The 23,570-nt window shown below is 33.1% G+C and overlaps 2 protein-coding genes across 2 annotated transcripts; both read right to left on the bottom strand.

Moving 5' to 3' along the window:
* Window positions 1–13,214: 13,214 nt before the first annotated feature.
* Window positions 13,215–18,432, bottom strand: LOC139871345 (methyl-CpG-binding domain-containing protein 2-like). The gene is made up of 5 exons (XM_071859065.1): window positions 18,269–18,432; window positions 15,483–16,094; window positions 15,096–15,149; window positions 14,841–15,013; window positions 13,215–13,390 (listed from the first exon to the last, which is right to left on the bottom strand). Exons 1-5 carry the CDS (start codon window positions 18,430–18,432, stop codon window positions 13,215–13,217), a joined length of 1,179 nt encoding a protein of 392 aa, XP_071715166.1.
* Window positions 18,433–19,363: 931 nt separating this feature from the next.
* LOC139873228 (methyl-CpG-binding domain-containing protein 2-like) lies at window positions 19,364–20,728 on the bottom strand. Its single transcript, XM_071861162.1, has 3 exons — window positions 20,194–20,728; window positions 19,657–19,710; window positions 19,364–19,574 (listed from the first exon to the last, which is right to left on the bottom strand). Exons 1-3 carry the CDS (start codon window positions 20,637–20,639, stop codon window positions 19,388–19,390), a joined length of 687 nt encoding a protein of 228 aa, XP_071717263.1. The 5' UTR covers window positions 20,640–20,728; the 3' UTR covers window positions 19,364–19,387.
* Window positions 20,729–23,570: the final 2,842 nt, after the last annotated feature.

The raw sequence follows: 23,570 nt of genomic DNA, 5'->3' as shown, positions 1-23,570 counted from the left end.
TTAAAACACTTCAAGACCTGTAATATATCATAATGATATGTTAACCTAACAAGATATAACTTGGTTTTACAAAGAACATCTTAAAAACTGAATCTACGTCGTCGGAGTGCAACCGGGGGCTGTTTTGGGTTGGATAATTAAAAACCATCTTGAACTTTGAATTGGAAGTTCATGTTCTGGAAAAATGATATTTCTTATGAATATGTTAACACATAAAAATTTCATGGTTTAACTCAAAGTGTAAGTATTTTTAGAAAAATGATCATTAAATGTTGTTTTTATGATGGAAAATGATCACTTTCATAAGTTTCACCAAAGTTTGACCTATAACCTATGATTTCAAATACAAACTAAGGTATTTTCAGTTCATATTCTTAAAATTTGACTCGATCCAAGGAAGTGACAAGTTGAACCAACAAAAACGGAGTTGTAATGAAGAAACTACGACTAAAACAAGATTGGGTATCCGAAGCTAGTTTAGCTACGAAAATATTTGGAGAAAAAGTAAATTAATCATATCTTTTCTAATTAATATGATATTTTATATATAATTACTTATGATTTGATTTTATATATTTCAGGACCACCCGTAAACAACACGAGAAGATTAATCATAAGACCTCATGATTGTACGCAACACGTCATTTGACAACACGGTACTTTATGTACACAACACGTCATTTGACAACATGGTACCATGGGTCGAGATTAATTCTGATCAATACGAATACGATGGGGTCTTTATTTATTTTATTTAAGCAACTAATTGTGGACCACTAACATCGGACTGCTATCTACGGACTAAGAAAATATTAAAAGTATTAATAGTATATATATATGTAACGATTACTTAAAAAAGAAAATATGTTGATATATTATATATATGGTTAGGTTCGTGATATCTATCGGAGACCAAGTCGAATTAAATACCTTCAAGGCAAAAGTGAGTTTCATTTGCTCCCTTTTATATATATTTTTGGGACTGAGAATACATGCGCTGTTTTTATAAATGTTTTACGAAATAGGCACAAGTACTAAAACTAATTCTACGTGGGTTTAAACCAAAAATATACCCTTAGCTTGGTAACATTAAACTACTTGTCTATGTACGGTAGGCGCGAATCCTAAAGATAGATCTATTGGGCCTGATAAACCCCATCCTGACTATGGGATGCTTTAGTACTTCGAGGTTATTTTAAACACACCTGATCTGGTGTACTTCAGAGGGTAAAACATGAACGTTAAGGCTTGTTACCGGGTGCCTACAACTTATAGAATACTTTTATACACTTGCGAGTGTACATATATTTATAAACGGAAATCTTGTGATCTATTAATATATTGAAATGATTGTTATGATAAACCTATGAACTCACCAACCTTTTGGTTGACCCTTTAAAGCATGTTTATTCTCAGGTATTAAAGAAATCTTCCGCTGTGCATTAGCTCACTTTAAGGATATTACTTGGAGTCATTCATGGCATATTTTGAAAGACGTTGCATTCGAGTCATTGAGTTCATCAAGATTATTATTAAGTCAATTATAGTTGGATATATTATGAAATGGTGTGCATACCGTCAATTTTTGATGTAAAGAAAGTTTGTCTTTTAAAAACGAATGCAATGTTTGTAAAACGTATCATATAGAGGTCAAATACCTCGCGATGTAATCAACTATTGTGAATCGTTTATAATGTATATGAACGGGTCCTTTCAGTTGGTATCAGAGCGGTGGTCTTAGCGAACCAGGTCTGCATTAGTGTGTCTAACTGATAGTCGTTAGGATGCATTAGTGAGTCTGGACTTCGACCGTGTCTGCATGTCAAAAGTTTTGCTTATCATTTCGTGTTAAAAATTTCCTGCTTATCATTCTTAGGGAATCATTTGCTTATCATTCTTAGTCTAGACACATCTTACTGCATTGATTGCATGAATAGTGTATAGATAAAATTCATATCTTAGCGTATCTGCTAATTCATATCTTAGCGTATCTGTTACAGTAAACTTTGCCTGGCATATTCCGTAAATTCCTCCGTAATCTACGAAATTTTTTTTTTTATATATATATATAGATATTCTATGTAATTAGAATACCACCCGATAGCCGGAAAAATCATTTCATATCGAAAAATCTTTTATTAAATCGTACGAAATGGAATTCGTCATTAGTTCAAGTCCCTCGGATTCCGAAATGGAATCCCACTCAAGCTCCGAAAGCAGTGTGACTGGAATGGATCAACCAATCAGCCATCATCTATTCTGGATGAATTGGGGATGGGTTCGTAGCCTCCTTAATCATTGGAGACAAGAAGAAGGCGATCCTTTCCATCCACCACATTGCCCTCTTGGCGAAGAACCTGAAGCACTTACTGGCGAACCTGTCCGAAACACCATTTTCTCTCTCATTTCCAGAGTATCTCGTCACGATTATATACTACACCAAATTCTAGATCTTATTTATCCGCTCGTCCGAACCGACAATCACCCCGGTGTAATAGAAGAAGTCAACGAGCTTCGCGCTCGGGTAGTGGCTTTGGAGAATATGTTGCAGAGGTTACAAACACCAGCAGCAGCACCCGCAGCATAACCAGTACCACCATCATTAACGCCAATAGTACCATTACCACCCCCAACCACAACTGCGTCATAAACCTCAACTTTACAATCTGTCCCACGAGCACCAATGTCATACGCTCTGTAGATACCAAAGAATACCAACAACAACAAACGATGAAGTATTGATTCATAATTTCATTGAAGAAACATTATGCGACGATTATGTAGTCTCTAAAGTCTTAGAAATTATCTACTCTAGCCCTAACCATAAATCAGATGAGTGAACCAAAATGATAGGAGGAAGAGTAGAAACCCTGACAAGAATGGTGCGTGATTTACTTGTTTTACCAACAGCATCAGCAGTACCATTAGCATCACCAGCATAGTCACTGCCGTCAGCATTGTCAGAATTAGCAGCACCTATAACATCACAAGCTCCGTCAGTTCAAGAATCACCGTGGACATCATTACTAATCAACAACGCGTATAATGAAGTATTGATCACAGTAGTGAAATACTCTGTGAAGATTATGTAATCTCTAATGTTAGAGATTATTCATTTATAACTCCAGCCTAAGATCAAATGAACTTAATTTAGTATTAATTCATCAAATCTGTATTACATCTGAAGAAAATATACACATGTATATTTTCATAAAGACTGTAATAAATTTCTTTTGTACAAAATATTAATTGTGAAATTTTTTTAACGGGTAGGTAATACTCAAGAGATATATAAAATTCACAATTAATATGTTACATTCTTCGAATCTGATTCAGCAATCATCAACTATACTCACTATTGTCATAACAATATACATTCTTTTATAGAAATCAAAATAACCATACTCATTCAAATTCAATTACATATTCTGATTTTGAAATCGCAAAATTTAATTCGAGATATAGCCAAAAATCATCACTCTTAAATCCTTACATCTTGCAAAGCTATACTTTGACTTCAAAACTGTGTTAGAACATCATAGGTATATTAACGATTACAATCTGTGTCCAAACCCTTCAAAATTCCTGAAGACGCTTCAAATAATTAACAATCGAGATGATGATCCAACCACATGTTACCCACAGTATACACCTGAAAAACTCTCGAAAGTAAAGTCATAGTTTAACACGTATCCGTGTCAGACTCTTTGGCATTTATTAGCAAAAAAATGACCTTTCAATTCCTTACCAAAGCAGAAAGTTGTGTCACAGCTCCACAAGTCAACTTCGACTTTTCAATTAAAACAGTCTTATTATAATCTCGATATATACGATGCCCTTCCGTCATTGTTACCGGAGAACCGTTTATGTCCCACCACATTAGCAATAAACTTACCAACAATTTCACCGATCTTTGATTTTCAGAAAAATCGATATATTCATTAGAACCCTATCATATACTCATCCGCACTTTGTCACAAGAATTGCCATACCAATTATTGAGAATCAGTAATCAGTATTTTGAAATCTTGCAGCATGTCTACATCAACAGTTATATATACATATAACGTCGACCTCCAAGACTTACATACTTCGAATGTGAAGTTTCTGAAAAACGCCTAAACTACGAACTAGTTCTCAAAATTTTAAAAAATGCTGATGAAGCAGCAGAAACTGTCAACGATCTTAACAGTAAAAAGTTTGATGATAAAAAATAGTGTGTTGGCAAAACACAGAAAAAGAGAAGGTTTAGAACTGGAAAACGGATTGAGCAAAGTATGAAGGAGGCTGTGGACAAATCACAAAGACTAAACCTGCCTTCAAAGAATCCAAATGATTCAGTATCGTCATTATCAAATACCTTGCTCCAGACTCTAAACCCTTGTGGATAATATTCTTCATCATCCTCTTATCTTAAATATTCTAAGATATCATCATATCTTTCATTATAAATATCCTCCATATTTTTGAAGATATTTTCATAACTATTCTTAACTGAAATCTTTTATCTCTTCGCGATATCAGTGCTACATTATAAAGGAAACTGTATTAGTTTCTAAATTCTGAAAAATTCGAATTTAAATTATGAATGTTTTTGAAGTAGTGTTGGGAACTGAAGCATGAGTTAGTATAATATAATGACACTTGATCAACGTGATTATATTACAGTAAGTCATGCTAAGTTTCTAATGAAACGTGATGATTCACAGATTATAACGTCATCATGTGCCATGTTACACGACTCTTACATTCTATCTAATCTCCAAACATATCGAGAACATATTCTTTATGATAATTCTATCTTTTCTCTTGAATTTTGGTAATTTGACAAATCAAGATCGTGCCATTTCAATTTTACTCTTAGAACATTAACTATGTTCATTCCGAAATTCATATCTACGAAATCTGGACCATTATATACGGTGCTTAATCGCAAGAAGAGGAAATGAAAGAATGAAGCTCTGAAATAGAAATGGGAGTATAAATCGTAGCAAATAGAATGGAGCATTAACTGTAGATGACAATGATTATAGAAGACAGAAGCAGGGACTTAGAAATATAAGGGAAGATATAAAGCCCAATGACAACCCGAAAATTATAAACCATATATATCGATGCATATAGCAATATAAAGACACGGGAGAACTAAAAACACTATAAAACCAAGAGTATAGTAGAAGTAAATAGATTCTTCCGGCGGCAGATGAAAAAGAAGAACGACAGATATGAAAGTGAGGAGTATATCAAGAATCAGCACTGGATGGAGCATATTGATAAATACTTCAAAATATGAGTTGGGTGAGAAAGAATAGAAGGTGTGAGTTGTAAGGAAATGAAGATGGTGGATTTATAGTGAAGTACCAGAAAGAACAATCAGGACAGATCATCGCATTTAACCAAAGAGGATTCTAATTTCCTTAATTATCGAAGAACCCAAATCTTATGACGAAGATTTCCTCTAAATCTGAAAATCAACCGTGACTACGTCACTGGTTAAAACGAATCTGCATTTATTCATTTCACTCTTTTGTGATAGCTTCACTTATACTCTTCGCGTAATCAAATTGTTTTATCTATATTACTCAATGATTATAAAACTCTATTTATCAACTCATATTCATCATGAAAACATTTTTATGGTTAGCCATGACGATCTCGATCAAATTTCGGGACGAAATTTATTTAACGGGTAGGTACTGTAACGATCCGGATTTTTCTGATCATTTTATACCTATGAGATTAATATTTACATAAATTAAACCTTACCAACATGATAAGCAATCCAAATTGTTGAGACTTGTGTTTTTGAAAAGAGTTTTACACAACGTTTGACCGTCCAATATGACCGATGATATCACGAACTATATAACATACGATAATTATACGTTTGTGTATATATATGTATTTATATATATTTAACATAATCTAAGGATGGTTTAACATCTCATTGTGTACTAATGACAATGAGTTATAAGTATATTTTGAAACTACTAACTTAAGTTTTCAAAACGATAACTATACGTAACATTCTTTGATATATATACTTATAATATATAATGCTTATACACGTATCGTATATATAAAGTATTTAATCACTTTTTAAGGACTTAAATACATAAAACAATATAAGTATATTCACAAAAGATAGCTATATTTGAATTCTCGTTCCGTTTCCTCAAGATTTCTATACGTATATCTAGGGTATATGTACCCATATCATACCCAGCTTCTATACGTATTTACTATTGGTATATACACATCAAATCAACATCCTAATCAACATTATTACTGCCCTAGATATGAGGTAACTAGGATTTGTCAAGTAGTATGAATTATTAGTAAGAAAACAAAATTAGGAATCCTTTTCTTTCTTTATAAACTAAAAAACGTTTTTATAAATGAACACCATTTCTTCACTCCATTTTCTCATACCTACACCCTCATTTCTCTCTCAAAATACTCCTAACTTCATACTTGATCATCTCCAAGCATTTTTTTCATCATTTAGCTTCAATTACAAGCCTTAAACACCATAAGAAAACTCTTTCAAGAACATATCAAAATAACCACCCATTTGAAGAAGTTTACTTCCAACCTTTTGATCTAACTCCACCACTCTTTGATTTCAAGATTATTTCTTATCTTTTGCAGTAACTTTGTCCAAGTAACTTGAGGTAGTAACCTTGTTCATAATCTTATTCAATTCATATTCATATAGGTATCTTATTTTGTGGTATAAAATTTTAACAACAAGAACATAGTTTGAATGATTTCAAACTTGTTCGCAAACTAAATAGATCCTTCTAACTTGACTTTTAAAACACTTCAAGACCTGTAATATATCATAATGATATGTTAACCTAACAAGATATAACTTGGTTTTACAAAGAACATCTTAAAAACTGAATCTACGTCGTCGGAGTGCAACCGGGGGCTGTTTTGGGTTGGATAATTAAAAACCATCTTGAACTTTGAATTGGAAGTTCATGTTCTGAAAAAATGATATTTCTTATGAATATGTTAACACATAAAAATTTCATGGTTTAACTCAAAGTGTAAGTATTTTTAGAAAAATGATCATTAAATGTTGTTTTTATGATGGAAAATAATCACTTTCATAAGTTTCACCAAAGTTTGACCTATAACCTATGATTTCGAATACAAACTAAGGTATTTTCAGTTCATATTCTTAAAATTTGACTCGATCTAAGGAAGTGGCAAGTTGAACCAACAAAAACGGAGTTGTAATGAAGAAACTACGACTAAAACAAGATTGGGTATCCGAAGCTAGTTTAGCTACGAAAATATTTGGAGAAAAAGTAAATTAATCATATCTTTTCTAATTAATATGATATTTTATATATAATTACTTATGATTTGATTTTATATATTTCAGGACCACCCGTAAACAACACGAGAAGATTAATCATAAGACCTCATGATTGTACGCAACACGTCATTTGACAACACGGTACTTTATGTACGCAACACGTCATTTGACAACATGGTACCATGGGTCGAGATTAATTCTGATCAATACGAATACGATGGGGTCTTTATTTATTTTATTTAAGCAACTAATTGTGGATCACTAACATCGGACTGCTATCTACGGACTAAGAAAATATTAAAAGTATTAATAGTATATATATATGTAACGATTACTTAAAAAAGAAAATATGTTGATATATTATATATATGGTTAGGTTCGTGATATCTATCGGAGACCAAGTCGAATTAAATACCTTCAAGGCAAAAGTGAGTTTCATTTGCTCCCTTTTATATATATTTTTGGGACTGAGAATACATGCGCTGTTTTTATAAATGTTTTACGAAATAGGCACAAGTACTAAAACTAATTCTACGTGGGTTTAAACCAAAAATATACCCTTAGCTTGGTAACATTAAACTACTTGTCTATGTACGGTAGGCGCGAATCCTAAAGATAGATCTATTGGGCCTGACAAACCCCATCCTGACTATGGGATGCTTTAGTACTTCGAGGTTATTTTAAACACACCTGATCCGGTGTACTTCAGAGGGTAAAACATGAACGTTAAGGCTTGTTACCGGGTGCCTACAACTTATAGAATACTTTTATACACTTGCGAGTGTACATATATTTATAAACGGAAATCTTGTGATCTATTAATATATTGAAATGATTGTTATGATAAACCTATGAACTCACCAACCTTTTGGTTGACACTTTAAAGCATGTTTATTCTCAGGTATTAAAGAAATCTTCCGCTGTGCATTAGCTCACTTTAAAGATATTACTTGGAGTCATTCATGGCATATTTTGAAAGACGTTGCATTCGAGTCATTTAGTTCATCAAGATTATTATTAAGTCAATTATAGTTGGATATATTATGAAATGGTGTGCATACCGTCAATTTTTGATGTAAAGAAAGTTTGTCTTTTAAAAACGAATGCAATGTTTGTAAAACGTATCATATAGAGGTCAAATACCTCGCGATGTAATCAACTATTGTGAATCGTTTATAATGTATATGAACTGGTCCTTTCACATATAGCCTCCGTAACTTTTATATCGAACTGAGTTAGTTATTCACTGGACATCATGTCTCTTGTTCTTACCATTAAACGTTCTTATCAAGTTTGTTTTTCATTAACTTAGAGAACCGTTAATTAAATACTCTCTTAATTTTAAATAATTATAGTGTGTATTTGAAAAAATGAGTATATATTATTATATGCGGTATACGTACAAAAAGTATTTCGTTGTGCTATTCAATGAATTTGCTCGTGTAGTTTTGCGAATTGTCGCGACACAATGAAGAGTTTAGTACAATAGTTGATTATCATATCGGAGGGACACAGTGATATGGGTTACATCCGGGCTTACACAACCATGGTTTACTAGCTCTAAACTCTAATTCTTTTCTAACTCTTATTAATCTCTAAAAATAAAAGGGTAAACACTATATAATAAATACACCTCATACGGCTTCTGCCTTCCGCTCTTTTGCGACTCATACGGCCTCCACCTTACATTTCGAGTTTTTGCTTATAAATACTACACAACTATTTCCCTATAACCGTCAAACTGATTTACTTATTTACCCGTGATTACTTAGCTATTAACCACCCTCAAGCGAATTGTATATAGATCAGGGTTTCGTCCACGGATATTTGTAATCCTTTCTCATAGTTATACTAATTGTACTTTACATAATGATATATAATCTTAAGAAATAGGTGTGTCTACTTGATCAAGTGCCTTTTCAACTATAACAACACGATGATAAAGTTCATTATTATTTATATCCTTCCAATTAGGTTTTGATGTAATTTAGTTTGGAAGAGAACTAAATGATGTGCAGAATGAAAGCTATTTGAAATTATTGGATACAAAGACAGCCCATTATGAATACACACATATATCTAATAATGCCTTGTTTAAGTGATCAAGACAACTCATGTTCTACGTAGGGTATCCAATGGGATTATGACATACCCTTAATTAATACTTCCTCGGTTCCATCTTGATACACCAGTATTTTTTTTCCCCACATTAATAGTTCATTTCCATAAATAGATAAGAATAATATAGTAAATTTTTTTTATGTCATTAACTTTTGCATATAAGACAAAAAAATAAAGGATAAAACTGTAAAGTAAAGAAAAATTACATATGACGGTCACTTTTTCTTAAACTATAAGCTTTTTTGTCCGTGAACTATTAATATGGGACGAAGGGAGTACTCCGTAACATCTTACCTATAGTCCTAATTTTTATGTGTTTTCAATAAAAATACTTAAAAAATAAAAACATATTAATATAAAGTCCCTCTTGGGAAAGAGATAATTATATGCACTTGATGTTTTTTCTCATTAAAAGGTTTAAAATGATGTAATTGTAGTTAAGATGGATTTTAGCTTCTACAACAACGCACCATAATTTAAAGGATTATTAAGAAATTAAATTGTGTTTTCTTGAGAGATTTTACAAAAGAAGAAAAATTACTTGGAGAGGTTAAACGTCAAGATGACAAGATATACCCAAATCTTCAACGAAAGACTTTGTGTGGCAAAATACACATAGTCAATCCTGAAACGAGAAAAATAAAAATAAAAATATATATAGAAAGTATAATAATATTTTCTATTTCATATCAAATAATTGCCGGACTTACACGAAAATATTGAGAGAAGAAATTTATTAGTGTATAGCGTAAACGGGTAAAAGAATAAGGTATTCTTCATTCAAGCTACCTTGCGAAGGAAGTATTTTATACTTAGATGTACGTGACTTGACTCGATTTTCATTGACCGTTTTTGACTAATTTTCTTGACATTCCAAGATATGCTGCTAGTTAGGTTTGAACCCGATACCTTTTGTGATGTAAATTGATGATAATGCAAATTTTGTGAGTTCTCACCAATTTGACTATTTTCATGCGAAATTCGATTTAGTTGATTAGAAAACTTAGACATTTGTAACTCAAAAGGTTACAAATTTCACTGATTTGCCAGAGTTATTTTTTTTTTGGTGGGGGTGCGAGAATGCCCTTCCTAGACGTTACGTGCCAACCTTGAATCAAAAGCACCATCATAATTGCTACTATCATTATAATTAGGGTTTTATAATGTGTCCCGGTATAACACATAGTCACTTTAATAAGTTTGTTAACTTTTTAAGTATTAGAATTTTTATTGAATCATTTTTAAAATTAAATGCGAACATTTTTTTTTTTTTTTGGGTTTTACTAGATATGGCATAATTTATGTCATATGAGTACACATTAATAAATTATTATTATTATTATTATTATTATTATTATTATTATTATTATTATTATTATTATCATTATCATTTTATTTTTTTATATTATTATTATTATTATTATATTATTATTATTATTGTTACCATTAATAATAATAATAATAATAATAATACTATTATTATTATTATCTTTATATAATTTATAATATATAAATATTATTATTATTGTTGTTATTGTTATTATTATTATTATCATCATTAATAATTATTATTGTTGTTATTGTTATTGAATATTTTGGTTGCAACTATTATATTATTAATTATTATTATCATTGTTATTAATTATTATTATTATTATTATTACTATTATTATTATAATATATATTATTATTATTATTATTATTATTATTATTATTATTATTATTATTATTATTATTATTATTATTATTATTATTATTATTATTATTATTATTATTATTATTATTACATTGTTATAATTGAATAGAAGATAGAAGATTTATGAATATTAGACGGCAAAGACACTTTAATCTTTACATTAATTTCATAAGGCAATTCACATATTAAGTAATTCAATCTTGTTTAAGATGATTATATTAAAAATACAAAGATTAATGCATGTTTTAGACTCTTAAACACAAGATCAACAATGTTGGTACAAAAACTATTTATATTTGAACCTATAACTATATTATATTCATTTTGTTTTTCAAAATGTATCGTTTATCAATTCCTAATAGTAGGTGAGGATTTTCCAAATAATTGGATCAAAAACCATTCTTACCGGGCTCAAATGATCCCTTGGTCCCACGCATACGAAATTGCAACAATAACAATGCAGGTTCGAATCTCGGGCCTGGCATGCTGTGGGAAAATAGGTGATGGTGTTTCGCCAGGCTCCAGTGAGCTACCGGGGACCGCTGGATGGGTTGACAAAGTCAACACAGGGCTAACATGTCCCTGCCGATACACATGTTTTGCAACAATCAATTCCTAATAGAGAGATTGGTACCATCAGTGGGCGGAAGCAGGAACTTTTTTTACCGGGTGCGATTTTTTTTAAAAAAGCGTAGTATGTTTTTTGGGCAAAATATGAAGGCTTTTAGACAACATATGAAAGTTTTTTTTTTGCAAGATACGAACGTTTTTGGGCAAAATACGGAGGCTTTTGGGCGCAAAATATGAAGACTTTTGGGAAAAAAAATCTATAGGGGACAAAATCGAAAAATCTAAAATTTTTGCACTGAAAATTATAAATCAACTGGGTCTGGGGGCCCCACCCTGCCCTCACATATTTTCGCCCTTGGGTACCACCCATGTCTTTAGTTTGAATTTTCCTTGGATGTTCTTGGGGATTTTTTTGCAACACAATATGGTTTGCCGTCAGTGACTTCTAACTACCGTTCAAAAAATGTGTCGTTAACATAATAATTATTATTAATAAAAAATTATATATTTAATAATATTTAGTAATATTATTTTATTTTATAATATAAGTTCGAACCCCCAACTTTTTGATTGATTAACGGATATGAATATGGATGGATGAACTTAAATTAAATGGATATGAATAAATATATGGATGAATAAAATTTAAATGGATACGAATATGGATATAGTATTATCAGATCTATTACTATCCGTAGCTAGTTGTGACTTGTGAGAGGAAGTAATTCTAATGAGAGCTACGTATCACAAACAAAAGGCCTAATTTTAATTAAGTGGTCCATTTAAGCAGTTGCAAGGCTCTTTCTTAAGCCAATGTACTTTTTGGACCACGTTTTTTTGTTTACTAAAATATTCAACTTTAGAGAGTCACACAACATAGTATTCCAAAAAACTACTTTTGAGTATTTTAAACTAAAGACTCTAAACTAAAAAGATTTTACTAATAACATCCCTTATTTATGACTATTATTAATGAGCATTAATGTGTTATACATAGTGATTAATATTAACTTTTTCAGCAACGCATATTGAAATGTACAACTCTCTTTGCTTGTTAACGACATCCTAAAGGTTGTCGCTAGAAAAATCATAAACGACATTACTATTATATTATGCTCTGTTTCTGTGATCGATCATTTTACAAGGACGACTACAAACCACTTGTTATAAATTGGACAAAAGTTTTTTCCGGTCGATCAACTTCTACTAGAAAGGAATTGATGTTACAACCTACATGACAACTGTAATTAAAGCAAACATGAAGGAAGCAGATTTGAAACAGAATGCCCATAAAAGATTTTACATTTACATATAATTTTTCCAAAAAACAATCACAATGGCATTCTCTTTCCCTAATCACCTAAATTAACCTACTTTCAGAACATAAAGGTTTAGTAATTCCACGTACATTTCGTTTCAGGACAGATTGTCCTCTAGACAAAAATACCAAAATATTTGTGGGTTAGTTCTAAACTTCTAAATTTGTGATTACCTAATCTACATTTCATGATTGTTATTCATGAAATGGATATTCCGTTTCCTTTTAGCCGGTGCAGTTTTTTCCTTCTTTGGTGACGGTTTCAAAGGATTGGAGGAAGCATCGAACCCTGGCAGATCAAGCTGCAAGTGCGTATCTGTGTTCTGTTCTGGACTTGGTAACGCCATTGGTATCACTGCAAGAAAACAGAAACTAGGTATTTGTAATGTTATCAAGCACCAATAAGAAATCACGATAACCGACATACTATGTTACAGGAGTGAAGCGATTAGAAAAAAGGATACAACTAAGAGGTGGTAACAAAGACCAATTTACATATAAATGTGTAAGTGCTGGTTAGGTTTAGTCTCTAAGCTTTAAAAAACAAAGGGTCAAACACATTGAAAGTCACCTGGATTGCAATTTTAAATCGACCAAATTTTATGAAAGGGGAACATGATAATGCAATAAGCTTGATAAAAGATCTCAACTAGATATTACCCTGTTTTACACAATGAAAATCATAACCCTTTAAATGTACAAATTCATTTCACAATCCTTTTGTTGAGCATTTTGGTGAATGACGTTCCCTTTTCAAGAAAGTTGCCCTTTTAACTCATACAATCGTAAATCACTTGATCCACAAAATAAATTTTTTTATTGAAATGAATAGGTGGAATATATCTGAGGTCTGTCAAGTATAGCACGCCATTCATTGAGCACACCAATGTGTAAAAGAAGTTTTATAGACCACCTAACGTGGTATCCATTTACATTCACGCCAAATCCAGCCAAAACCATGATGAAAATTTGTAAAAGAATACAAATGCAGCTTATGTTAGAAAATGGGTATGAATTGACTGCCCGGACTGATTCTTGAATCGTGTGTTCACTTTCTCTATAAAGTATTTCGACCCAACGATTGCCTCGGTTTCACGAAATCTTTACAGGGATAATACAAGAACGCAATTAGTGTTTTGGCAATGAAATCACTAATCAAATTATCTGAAAGATTGTGTGTTTTCTGTAGGTTAGAATGAATGCAAAATCAACAATGGCACGCCCATAAAACTGTTATAGGAAACAGTTAGGAAATGAAAGGGTGAATCCCTTCATTTTGGCGGGAAAATCTGTTATACCGAAAAGGTATAACTATTCGCTGAAACTATTCGCTGCCCCTTAGACCCCACAAGGGGGTGCAGCCCCCTTGACCCGTGCAATTACGCGTCAGTTAGTAGCCAACTCTTACGGGCGTGTACTCCACACTCTCCGAACCCGTTGTTAAGTAAAACTAGCTAACTCTTGCATTCAAGCAACTCGCAACTAACTAAAATGCATGTTGGATGACACTAAAATGACCAACAACTTATCTAAAATAACATTAAATTCGATAGAGGAATTACATATTGAAACAGGTCAAATGAGATGAAGGGGTCAAAATTGTCAAAAGCATCAAAAACACCAACAAGGTATATAACATTGTGAATCAATATTCATATTTGAAAATCGCATATAATAGATAGGGGCATTTGTCTCTTTTTATGAGTTTTTAGCAGGTTCTGGCCAGATTTAGCATTTTTAACAGAAACTGACTAGAGTGGCGTGTATAAAATTGTTTTAATACGCATGCAAATGAACTTTCTAACCTGAGGAAGGTTCAATAGATGTCGGCATCCAGAAATTATCAGCATCATGCACAGGTGGCATATGAGCAGGTTGTTTTCGTACATAGTTCTCCTGCAATGGTTTTGGAGTTGTGAACGAAAACTGAGAAATTGTCACTCCTTGTTCTACAAACTCCGGATGTTTAAACAAGTACCTGTTTAATACAAATCATTAAGACTCAATTTAACTGTTAAACACGTCACTCATCATTAAAAACTAATGATTACAGAACATACTTTTCAATATGAGGTATTGAACGCAGCTTACGGCCTGTTGGTGATGTATAATATCTGAATAACAATTAAAGCTCGATTAGTACAGAGTAATAGTTTGCACAAACTATATTATTATCTGAAAAAATACAAATAAATGAATAGTGCTGAGTTGGGTGACTGGGTCAACCCACACCCATTACCCGTTTTAACCCAAAACTGTCTAGTTCAATTTTATGATAAAAATATGACTTTTCTACTCATATTTGACAAAAAAAAAAAAAAATAATTCGAAATATTCAATATTAGAGGCAAAAAAGAAATTGGGTTAACTCAACTTGACCCGTACAAAAAATACTCATTTTGACCCGCCTATTTTGCCACCTCTAGGAAAAGTGAAAGGATTCATACATATCAGCAAACTTTGAGCCTCCTTCAGCCCTGATCCTCAGATCCCTTTGCCACCCGGGCGGTGGCTGTACAATATTGGGCTTATCAATAGCCCAAATTCTGGTTCCATCTTGTTCGATATCGGGTGGATCATCACACGAAACATCAGACCGCCACTCGAGAGCTGTTTCACACACAAAGGGCTTTTCGGTAATGTGTTCCCGTATTTCCTCGTATTTCTCTTGGGTTGGAATAAGTCTCCATTTAAAACAGTTGGCGCATTGAACCGTGTAAGTACCGATAGATGGCAATATTCGTGGTGGAAGTTCATACGAAATAGGATCTGGGAAAGGCTTAATCGGGTGTTGATGGATAACAGAAGGATCATAAACGACCAACTGTTTTTGAGAATCATCACAAGATGGGTTGTTTTCGTCTTCTGATTCAGAAGAAGATATCTCAATAACATTTTCATTGATGTTATTGTGATCTTTTCTTTTTAAATTGCTCATAAGTGGAGGATTTAAACCGTTTTCCTCTATGTTGTCTCCAATTTTAGAGCTTGCAACTTCACATAAACCTTCATTCACCCCAATTGTGAGTTTTGTAGTACAAGGCTGCATTGGAGTTGACCTGAAAGAAGCAAAATTAACAATTTTATAGGATTTCACATTAAAACGATTATCTTTCTGTTTCCAATAAAACCTCCACGATACATGTCTATCAAAGCATTCAAGACCATTAAATTACTTGTGATTCCGAAAAAACAGCAAAATTTTCAACCCATCTTCCTATTTAAAGTTTCCTACTCGTGATCTATTTGCTTTATCTCAATTACCATGACAGAATTAGGATGAATTCTCCCAACTCTCGTTTGCTTAAAAAGTGTCAAAACTTGACTAACTAAACCCAATTGGACCAATCCTAAAAGCATTGCATTCCAAGACGCAATGTCTCTCTGAGGCATTCTATCAAACACCTTATGAGCAATATTTATACACTCACATTTATATACACGTCCATCATGTCTGTTTGCACAAACACATCCGCATTACACGCGAATTTTATTATTTGGGCATGAATGATTTCGAATAATGCATATTACTTAGTCTCCCACATGCTTTTGCCATGATTGGGAAGGTTAAATCTTAATAATAAAATTATTAAATTAAATTATATAGAGTAAATAAATAAGTAAATTATAAATTATTATTAAAATGCTGAATTGAATTTTTTGTTGAAAATATAAAGTAGCTTCTGAATCACAACATTCAATAATTCTTCATACATAATTTCGAAATCTTAGAATGATAATTACCTTAAAATATCACAGCATTAATTAAATACACATGCATAAGCAAAGCAACATTCAATATCAACTGCAAGAATACTCACATAATCAAGCAATGAACAAAAATTATAAATATATACATAAACAAACATATAAACATATATACATATACAGTATATAATAATGATAACGCATCAAACCCAGAATTACATCAAACAACATTACTCATATTGTTATACATTGATTGAAAACAAAATGGTACGGAAACGGCAAAAGGTTGTGAAAAAAATAATACTTTCTTGGATAGTAAGAGATCACTTACAAGAATTGAAGGTTAAAATAACAAATGGAGATAGTAATGTAATGTAATGATGGAAAATGGCTTTTATTTATTTATGGGTAAATTTTTAAAGGTTGCTGCAATGAGGGTTTTGTTGTCGTTTCACATCGGGAGAAGGAGAAACAGGCTTAAGATTTAACAACACGCTTAAACCTTTTATAAAGTCAAACTACTATACTAATCTACCTGATTATTCTCCTCCCAGGATTTATTATTTATTGATTGGAGTTAGTTATATTGTTGGTCCCTGTAGTTTACCTAAAATCTCACTATTCGTCCCTATCTTTTAAAAGTTATAACGCTAGTCCCTGTGATTTTAAAAATGAACATCGTTGGTCCAATCACTAACGCCGTTACCTTTTTCCGTTAAAACGGAGTCATGTGCAAAGCATGTAATTTGTTTTTCTCTTCATTGACAACTAAGCAATTTTTTCAATCATCACCATTTTCAACCAAACCAAATCATGGAGCTGCAAATTATGAACCGAAAAGCTTTACATCACAACATATTAAACTACTCGTAAAAAATATTCAACTTTAAAGAGTCACACAACATAGTATTCCAAAAACCTACTTTTTGACTATATTAAACTAGAAAATTGTTCTAATGACATTCCTTTTGATTTAATGTGCATTAACGTGTTATACATAGTGATTAATATTAACTTTTTAGTAATGATTATTAAAATGTACAACTCTCCTTACTTGTTAACGACAGCTTAAAGGTTGTCGTTAAAAAAAAAAAATCATAACGACATTACTATTTTATTATCACCAGTTTCTATGATCTGATTTGATCGATCATGTATAAGGACGACTATAAACTACTTGTTATAAATCGGACAAAAAAATTTCCCTATCGATCAACGTCGCTCAGAAGGGAACTGATGTTACAAACTACATGAAAACCTTAATCAAAACAAAGATGAAGGAAGCAGATTTGAGACAGAATGCCCATACCATATTTTTTCATTTACATATAAATTTCCAAAAAACAATCACAGCGGCATTCTCTTTTCCTAATCACCTAAAATAACCTACTTTCAGAGCCGAAAGAGTTAGTAAATCCACATAGATTTCCTTTCAGGACAGATTGTCCTCTAGACAAAAATACCAAAATTATTCGTGGGTTAGTTATAAACTTCTAATATTGTTATGTTAAGTTACCTAATCTACATTTCATGATCATTATTCATGAAATGGAAATTGCGTTTCCTTTTAGCTGGTGCAGTTTTTGCTTTCTTTGGTGATGGTTTTGTAGGATTGGAGGAAGCATCGAACCCTGGCAGATCAAGCTGCAAGTGCATATCTGTGTTCTGTTCTGGACCTGGTAACTCCATTGGTATCACTGCAAGAAATATAAAAACTAGGTATTTGTTTTGTTATCAAACAGTAATAAGAAATCACGAAAACCCACATGCTATGTTAAAGAACTGAAGCTTATAGAAAAGGAAACAACTAAGAGGTGGCGATAAAGACCCGTTTACTTGTAAATGTGTAGGTGCTGGTTAGGTTTTGTATCTAACAGGTAAAAAAAAGATTAGGCTTAAAATAACAAAGGGTCAAACACTTTGAAAGACACTTGTATTTCATTTTTAATCTGGGAAAATTTCATAAAAGGGGAACGTGATATCACAATACGCTTGATAAACAATCTTGATTAGATATTGCCATGTTTTACACAATGGAAATCATAACCCTTTATATGTACAAATTCATTTCAACATCCTTTTGTTGGTAAATCACGTTCCCTTTTTATGAAATTTGCCCTTTTAATTCATACAATCGTAAATCATTTATTCAAAGTAAATGATTATTATTGAAATGAATCGGTGGAATATATCTGAGGCCAGTCAAGTATAGCACTTTGTTCATAACCAATGTATAAAACAAGTTTTATAGACCACCTAACTTTGTTCATTAAGCCCACTACCTAAAATAACTTTAAATTCAAAAGAGAGTATAAACTGAAACAGGTCAAATGGGATGAATGGGTGAAAAATGTCAAAAGCATCAAAAGCATCAAAAACACCAAAAAGGTATATAACAGTGTGAATCAATTTTCATATTAAAAAAATTACATACAACAGATAGCTGCATTCCTCTCTTTTTATGATTTTCTAGCACGCTTTTGGCCGGATTTGGCATTCATGAAAACAGAAACAAACTTTGGTGGCCTATATAAAATTCTTTTAATACACAGGTGGCCTTAATGGGCAGAGTTAATATTTGGACTGCCTCAAAATATATAATCCCAACTAAATAAATCATCTTCAACGCATGCAAAAGAACTATCTAACCTGATGAAGGTTCAACAGATGTAGGCATCGAGAAATTATCAGCATCATGCACAGCTGCCATACGAGCAGGGTGTTTTCTAACTTTTCTTACATAGTTTTCCTGCAATGGTTTTGGTATTTTGAACGAAAACTGAGAAATTTTCACTCCTTGTTCTACAAACTCCGGATGTTTAAACAAGTACCTGCTTAAAAGAAATGATTAAGACCCAATTTAACTGCTAAACACGTCACACATCGTTAAATGTTGAAGGGTACAGAACATACTTTTCAATAGCAGGTATTGACCGCAGCTTACGGCCTGTTGGTGATGTATAATATCTGAATAACAATTAACGCCAAATTAGTAATTAGCAATAGTTTATTTAAACTTTATTATCATCCCGAAAAGCACAAAGAAATGAATGAATAGAATAGAGCATGTAAAAAGTAGAGGTGGCAATTTTGACCCATTTAACCATAAACATGTTAATCCTATGAATGTTTCATCTCTAACAGGTAGAGATGTAAGGGGGAATCTTGACCCATTTATCTATAAAAAAAGGAGGCAATTTTGACCCATTTAATCCAAAACCCCTGTTTTTTTAACAACAATTTTGATATCGAATACTTTCATTTGTTATTCAAAACACTGTTATTATTATAAGGATATAGTTTTTCTACTCATATTTGACTAACAAACTATTCACTTGAAAATTACAAGAAAAGGGTTTGGATCAACCCAACTCGATCCGTACAAAAAGTACTCGTTTTGACCTGACTATATTTTTGCCACCTCTAGGATATAAATGAAAAGATTCATACATATCACCAAACTGTGAGCTTCCTTCAGCCCTGATCCTCAGATCCCTATGCCAACCGGGCGGTGGCTGTGCAATATTGGGCTTATCAATAGCCCAAAGTCTGGTTCCATCTTGTTCGATATCGGGTGGATCATCACACGAAACATCAGAACGCCACTCGAGAGCTGTTTCACACACAAAAGGCTTTTCGGTAATGTGTTCCCGTATTTCCTCGTATTTCTCTTGGGTTGGGATTAGTCTCCATTTAAAACAGTTGGCGCATTGAACCGTGTAAGTACCTATAGATGGCAATGTTCGTGGTGCAAGTTGATATGAAATTGGATCCGGGAAAGGTTCAATCGGGTCTTCATGGATAACAGAAGGATCATAAACAACCAACTGTTTTTGAGAATCATCACAAGATGGGTCATTCACCCCAATAGTAAGTTTTGTAGTACAAGGCTGCATTGGAGTTGACCTGAAAGAAGCAAAAAGGTTGAAGTTTCAGGTCGTGGTGAGATTAAGTTGGGTTTTTTACTTTAGATTGGTAAAGTATATTTACTTGCAGGAAAGTCTTTGAAGAAGACAAGTACATGGCCCCACCAATTTGTCTTTTTTTATTTGGATATAAACCCTTTCTATATTAATTAAATAGCAATTTCAACCCTCTAATTCTATAAACATTCAGTTTAGCCCTCATTTTCTACAATGCAACTAACATAATCAACCACATTAAACTAAAAATCTTGGGAAATTTTTTACTACTTCATATAATTTTATTTTGAATATTGATGTTGATTATAACCTACTATATTGATAACAGATTTCTTGATCATAATAGCAGCTCCCCCGATAGGGAGAGGAGCAGGGGACATTTTTTGCCTCTTGCGAATATCTGGGAAGAGGGACATCCGTGCTAAGAAGAAAGGACTACAGCCCCAAGGTGTAGCATCAGTTCCAGACAACCGCTCAAGTTCAAGTAAAGGCTTCTGCCCTAGGAAGAAAGGCTCGAAAGCCTAAAGCTATTATTTATACTTGCTCTCTCCCTGAAGTGGATGTGGAAAAGCGGGCGCTAATGCAAGGAAAGGAGGTGTTGTTCGTCCACCTCTCCAGCTGATAAATTACCTTGTAGTCAGAGGAAACTCAAATGTGAGCTCCAATTCCACTAGCATAAAAGAGTTTATTCAACTCCTGAGAGATTCTATAGTTCCTGAGCTTGAGAGATTCTATAGTTCCCCCAATTTGATGAGAATGAGCATCCACGCACTCTGCTGAGACAAAACCAAGACCGGCAAGGTGCTAGCTGTTTAGCCTATTGAATGGGGAGATACAGGAAAGTCCTAACTAACTTGTTAAAAAGGGGCATTGTGAGCCTTTGCAGCCCCTCGCAGGCCCGGTGGTGTACTATGCAGCTGCTTCAAAGCCAACGTGATGCTCCTTGGTCAGATGACCAAGATATTGGCGAATACCACATATGATCGAGAAAAGAGTACCTATAATCACATGAAAACCATGAAATCCAGTTGCTAAGAAAAAAGTAGAACCATAAATACTATCCGAAATTGTGGAGGGCGCTTGATAATATTCCATTCCTTGAAAGGCGGTGAATACTAGAGCCAGTGAAGCATTCCTTTAAGAATGTATCTGGTTCCATTTTTCTTTCGTTAGTTAAGCCGCCTTTTTCTAAAAGGGATTGTAGTAATTCTGTTTTTACACTCTTTAGAAGCTCCTCTGTCGCGCCCTAGCCGAGCGGTCATCGCCTGCACAAGCAAGCAGATTAGCTCCATCATTCCAGCTGGTTAGTCAATCTCAGAAAGAAGATAGGCCGGAAAACCGGAGACGTACGACCACGGTCCCGACCTTACCAGCACCGGGGGTGTACTAATCAATGAACCCCCGAAACCTACTTTCTTTTCTGACAAAATCAACCAAGCCTAACCGGTCACGACATGTTGTTGATATTGATTGAGTTGAAGGGACTTTCGATTACTGAATCCATCCATAAACCTAGACCCCGATAACCTTCGTAACCAAAGCGTCATGACAACATCCAAAGGTCACCCTTGGATTCTTAGGGGGGCAAGGAAGAGGCTGTTATGTTAGTTGTAGCGCGCCTACCCTCTTTATAACACTTTGGAAAGATTTTTCAGTCTTTTCTTATGATGACTTGGTCGAGAGGTTGACAAACCTTGCACCTCTTAACAAATGTTGCTGAATCCTGAGGTCTTCTCGCCCGCTGCCAGGAAGATTCGATCCCAACGCCTCGCAAGACCTATGTACCTTTATTGTAAAGACCCGTCCTAATCCATAAGAACGAATACAATAACATATGATTACATTGCGAGGTATTTGACCTCTATATGATACATTTTACAAACATTGCATTCGTTTTAAAAGAAAAACTTTCATTACATCAAAAGTTGACAGGCATGCATACCATTTCATAATATCCAACTATAAATGATCTAATCTGTCATTTACTTAATCATAATCTTTACTGAACTCAACGACTTGAATGCAACGTATTTTGAAATATGCCATGAATGATTCCAAGTAATATCTTTAAAATGAGCAAATGCACATCGGAAGATTTCTTTCAATCCTGAGAATAAACATGCTTTAAAGTGTCAACCAAAAGGTTGGTGAGTTCATTAGTTTATCATAATCGATCATTTTTATCATTTTAATAGACCACAAGATTTTCATTTTCATTTCTCATAAATATACGTCCCATGCATAGAGACAAAAATATCATTCATATGGACTGAACACCTGATAATCGACATTAACAAGATGCATATAGAATATCCCCATCATTCCGGGACACCCATCGGACATGATAAATTTTAAAGTACTAAAGCATTCCAAATTCCAGAATGGGGGTTGTTAGTTTTCGTAGATCTACCTTTAGGATTCGCGTCAATTAGGGGCCAGTTCCCTAATTCCTAGATTACCAGGCTAAAAGGGCATATTCGGCTTCGATCCATTCAACCATATAATGTAGTTTCGATTACTTGTGTCTATTCCGTAAAATATTTATAAAAGTGCATGTATTCTCAGTCCCAAAAATATATATTGCAAGAGCATTTAAAAATGGAGCAAATGAAACTCACAATACTGTATTTCGTAGTAAAAATACATATGACGTCATTGAACAAGTGCAAGGTTAGCCTTGAATTCACGAACCTATATTAATTATATATTTTTATATGTTGGTCAATATCTATATAGCAATTTATGTCAGGTCATAGTGTATCACAATCCTAATGCTTGAGACTAAAATGCAAAAGTCAACAAAAGTCAATTTGACTCAAAATGACTTCCAAAAATTGTATAACATAAGTATAGTCATTTTATATATTTAAATGTATCTATCAGATTTTATTATAGTAAATATTA

The sequence above is a fragment of the Rutidosis leptorrhynchoides genome, chromosome 10 (genome assembly GCF_046630445.1).
Source record: "Rutidosis leptorrhynchoides isolate AG116_Rl617_1_P2 chromosome 10, CSIRO_AGI_Rlap_v1, whole genome shotgun sequence".
Lineage (NCBI taxonomy): Eukaryota > Viridiplantae > Streptophyta > Magnoliopsida > Asterales > Asteraceae > Rutidosis > Rutidosis leptorrhynchoides.
The sequence above is the reverse complement of the archived record's forward strand: the minus strand, read 5'-3'. Positions and strand labels throughout refer to the sequence as shown.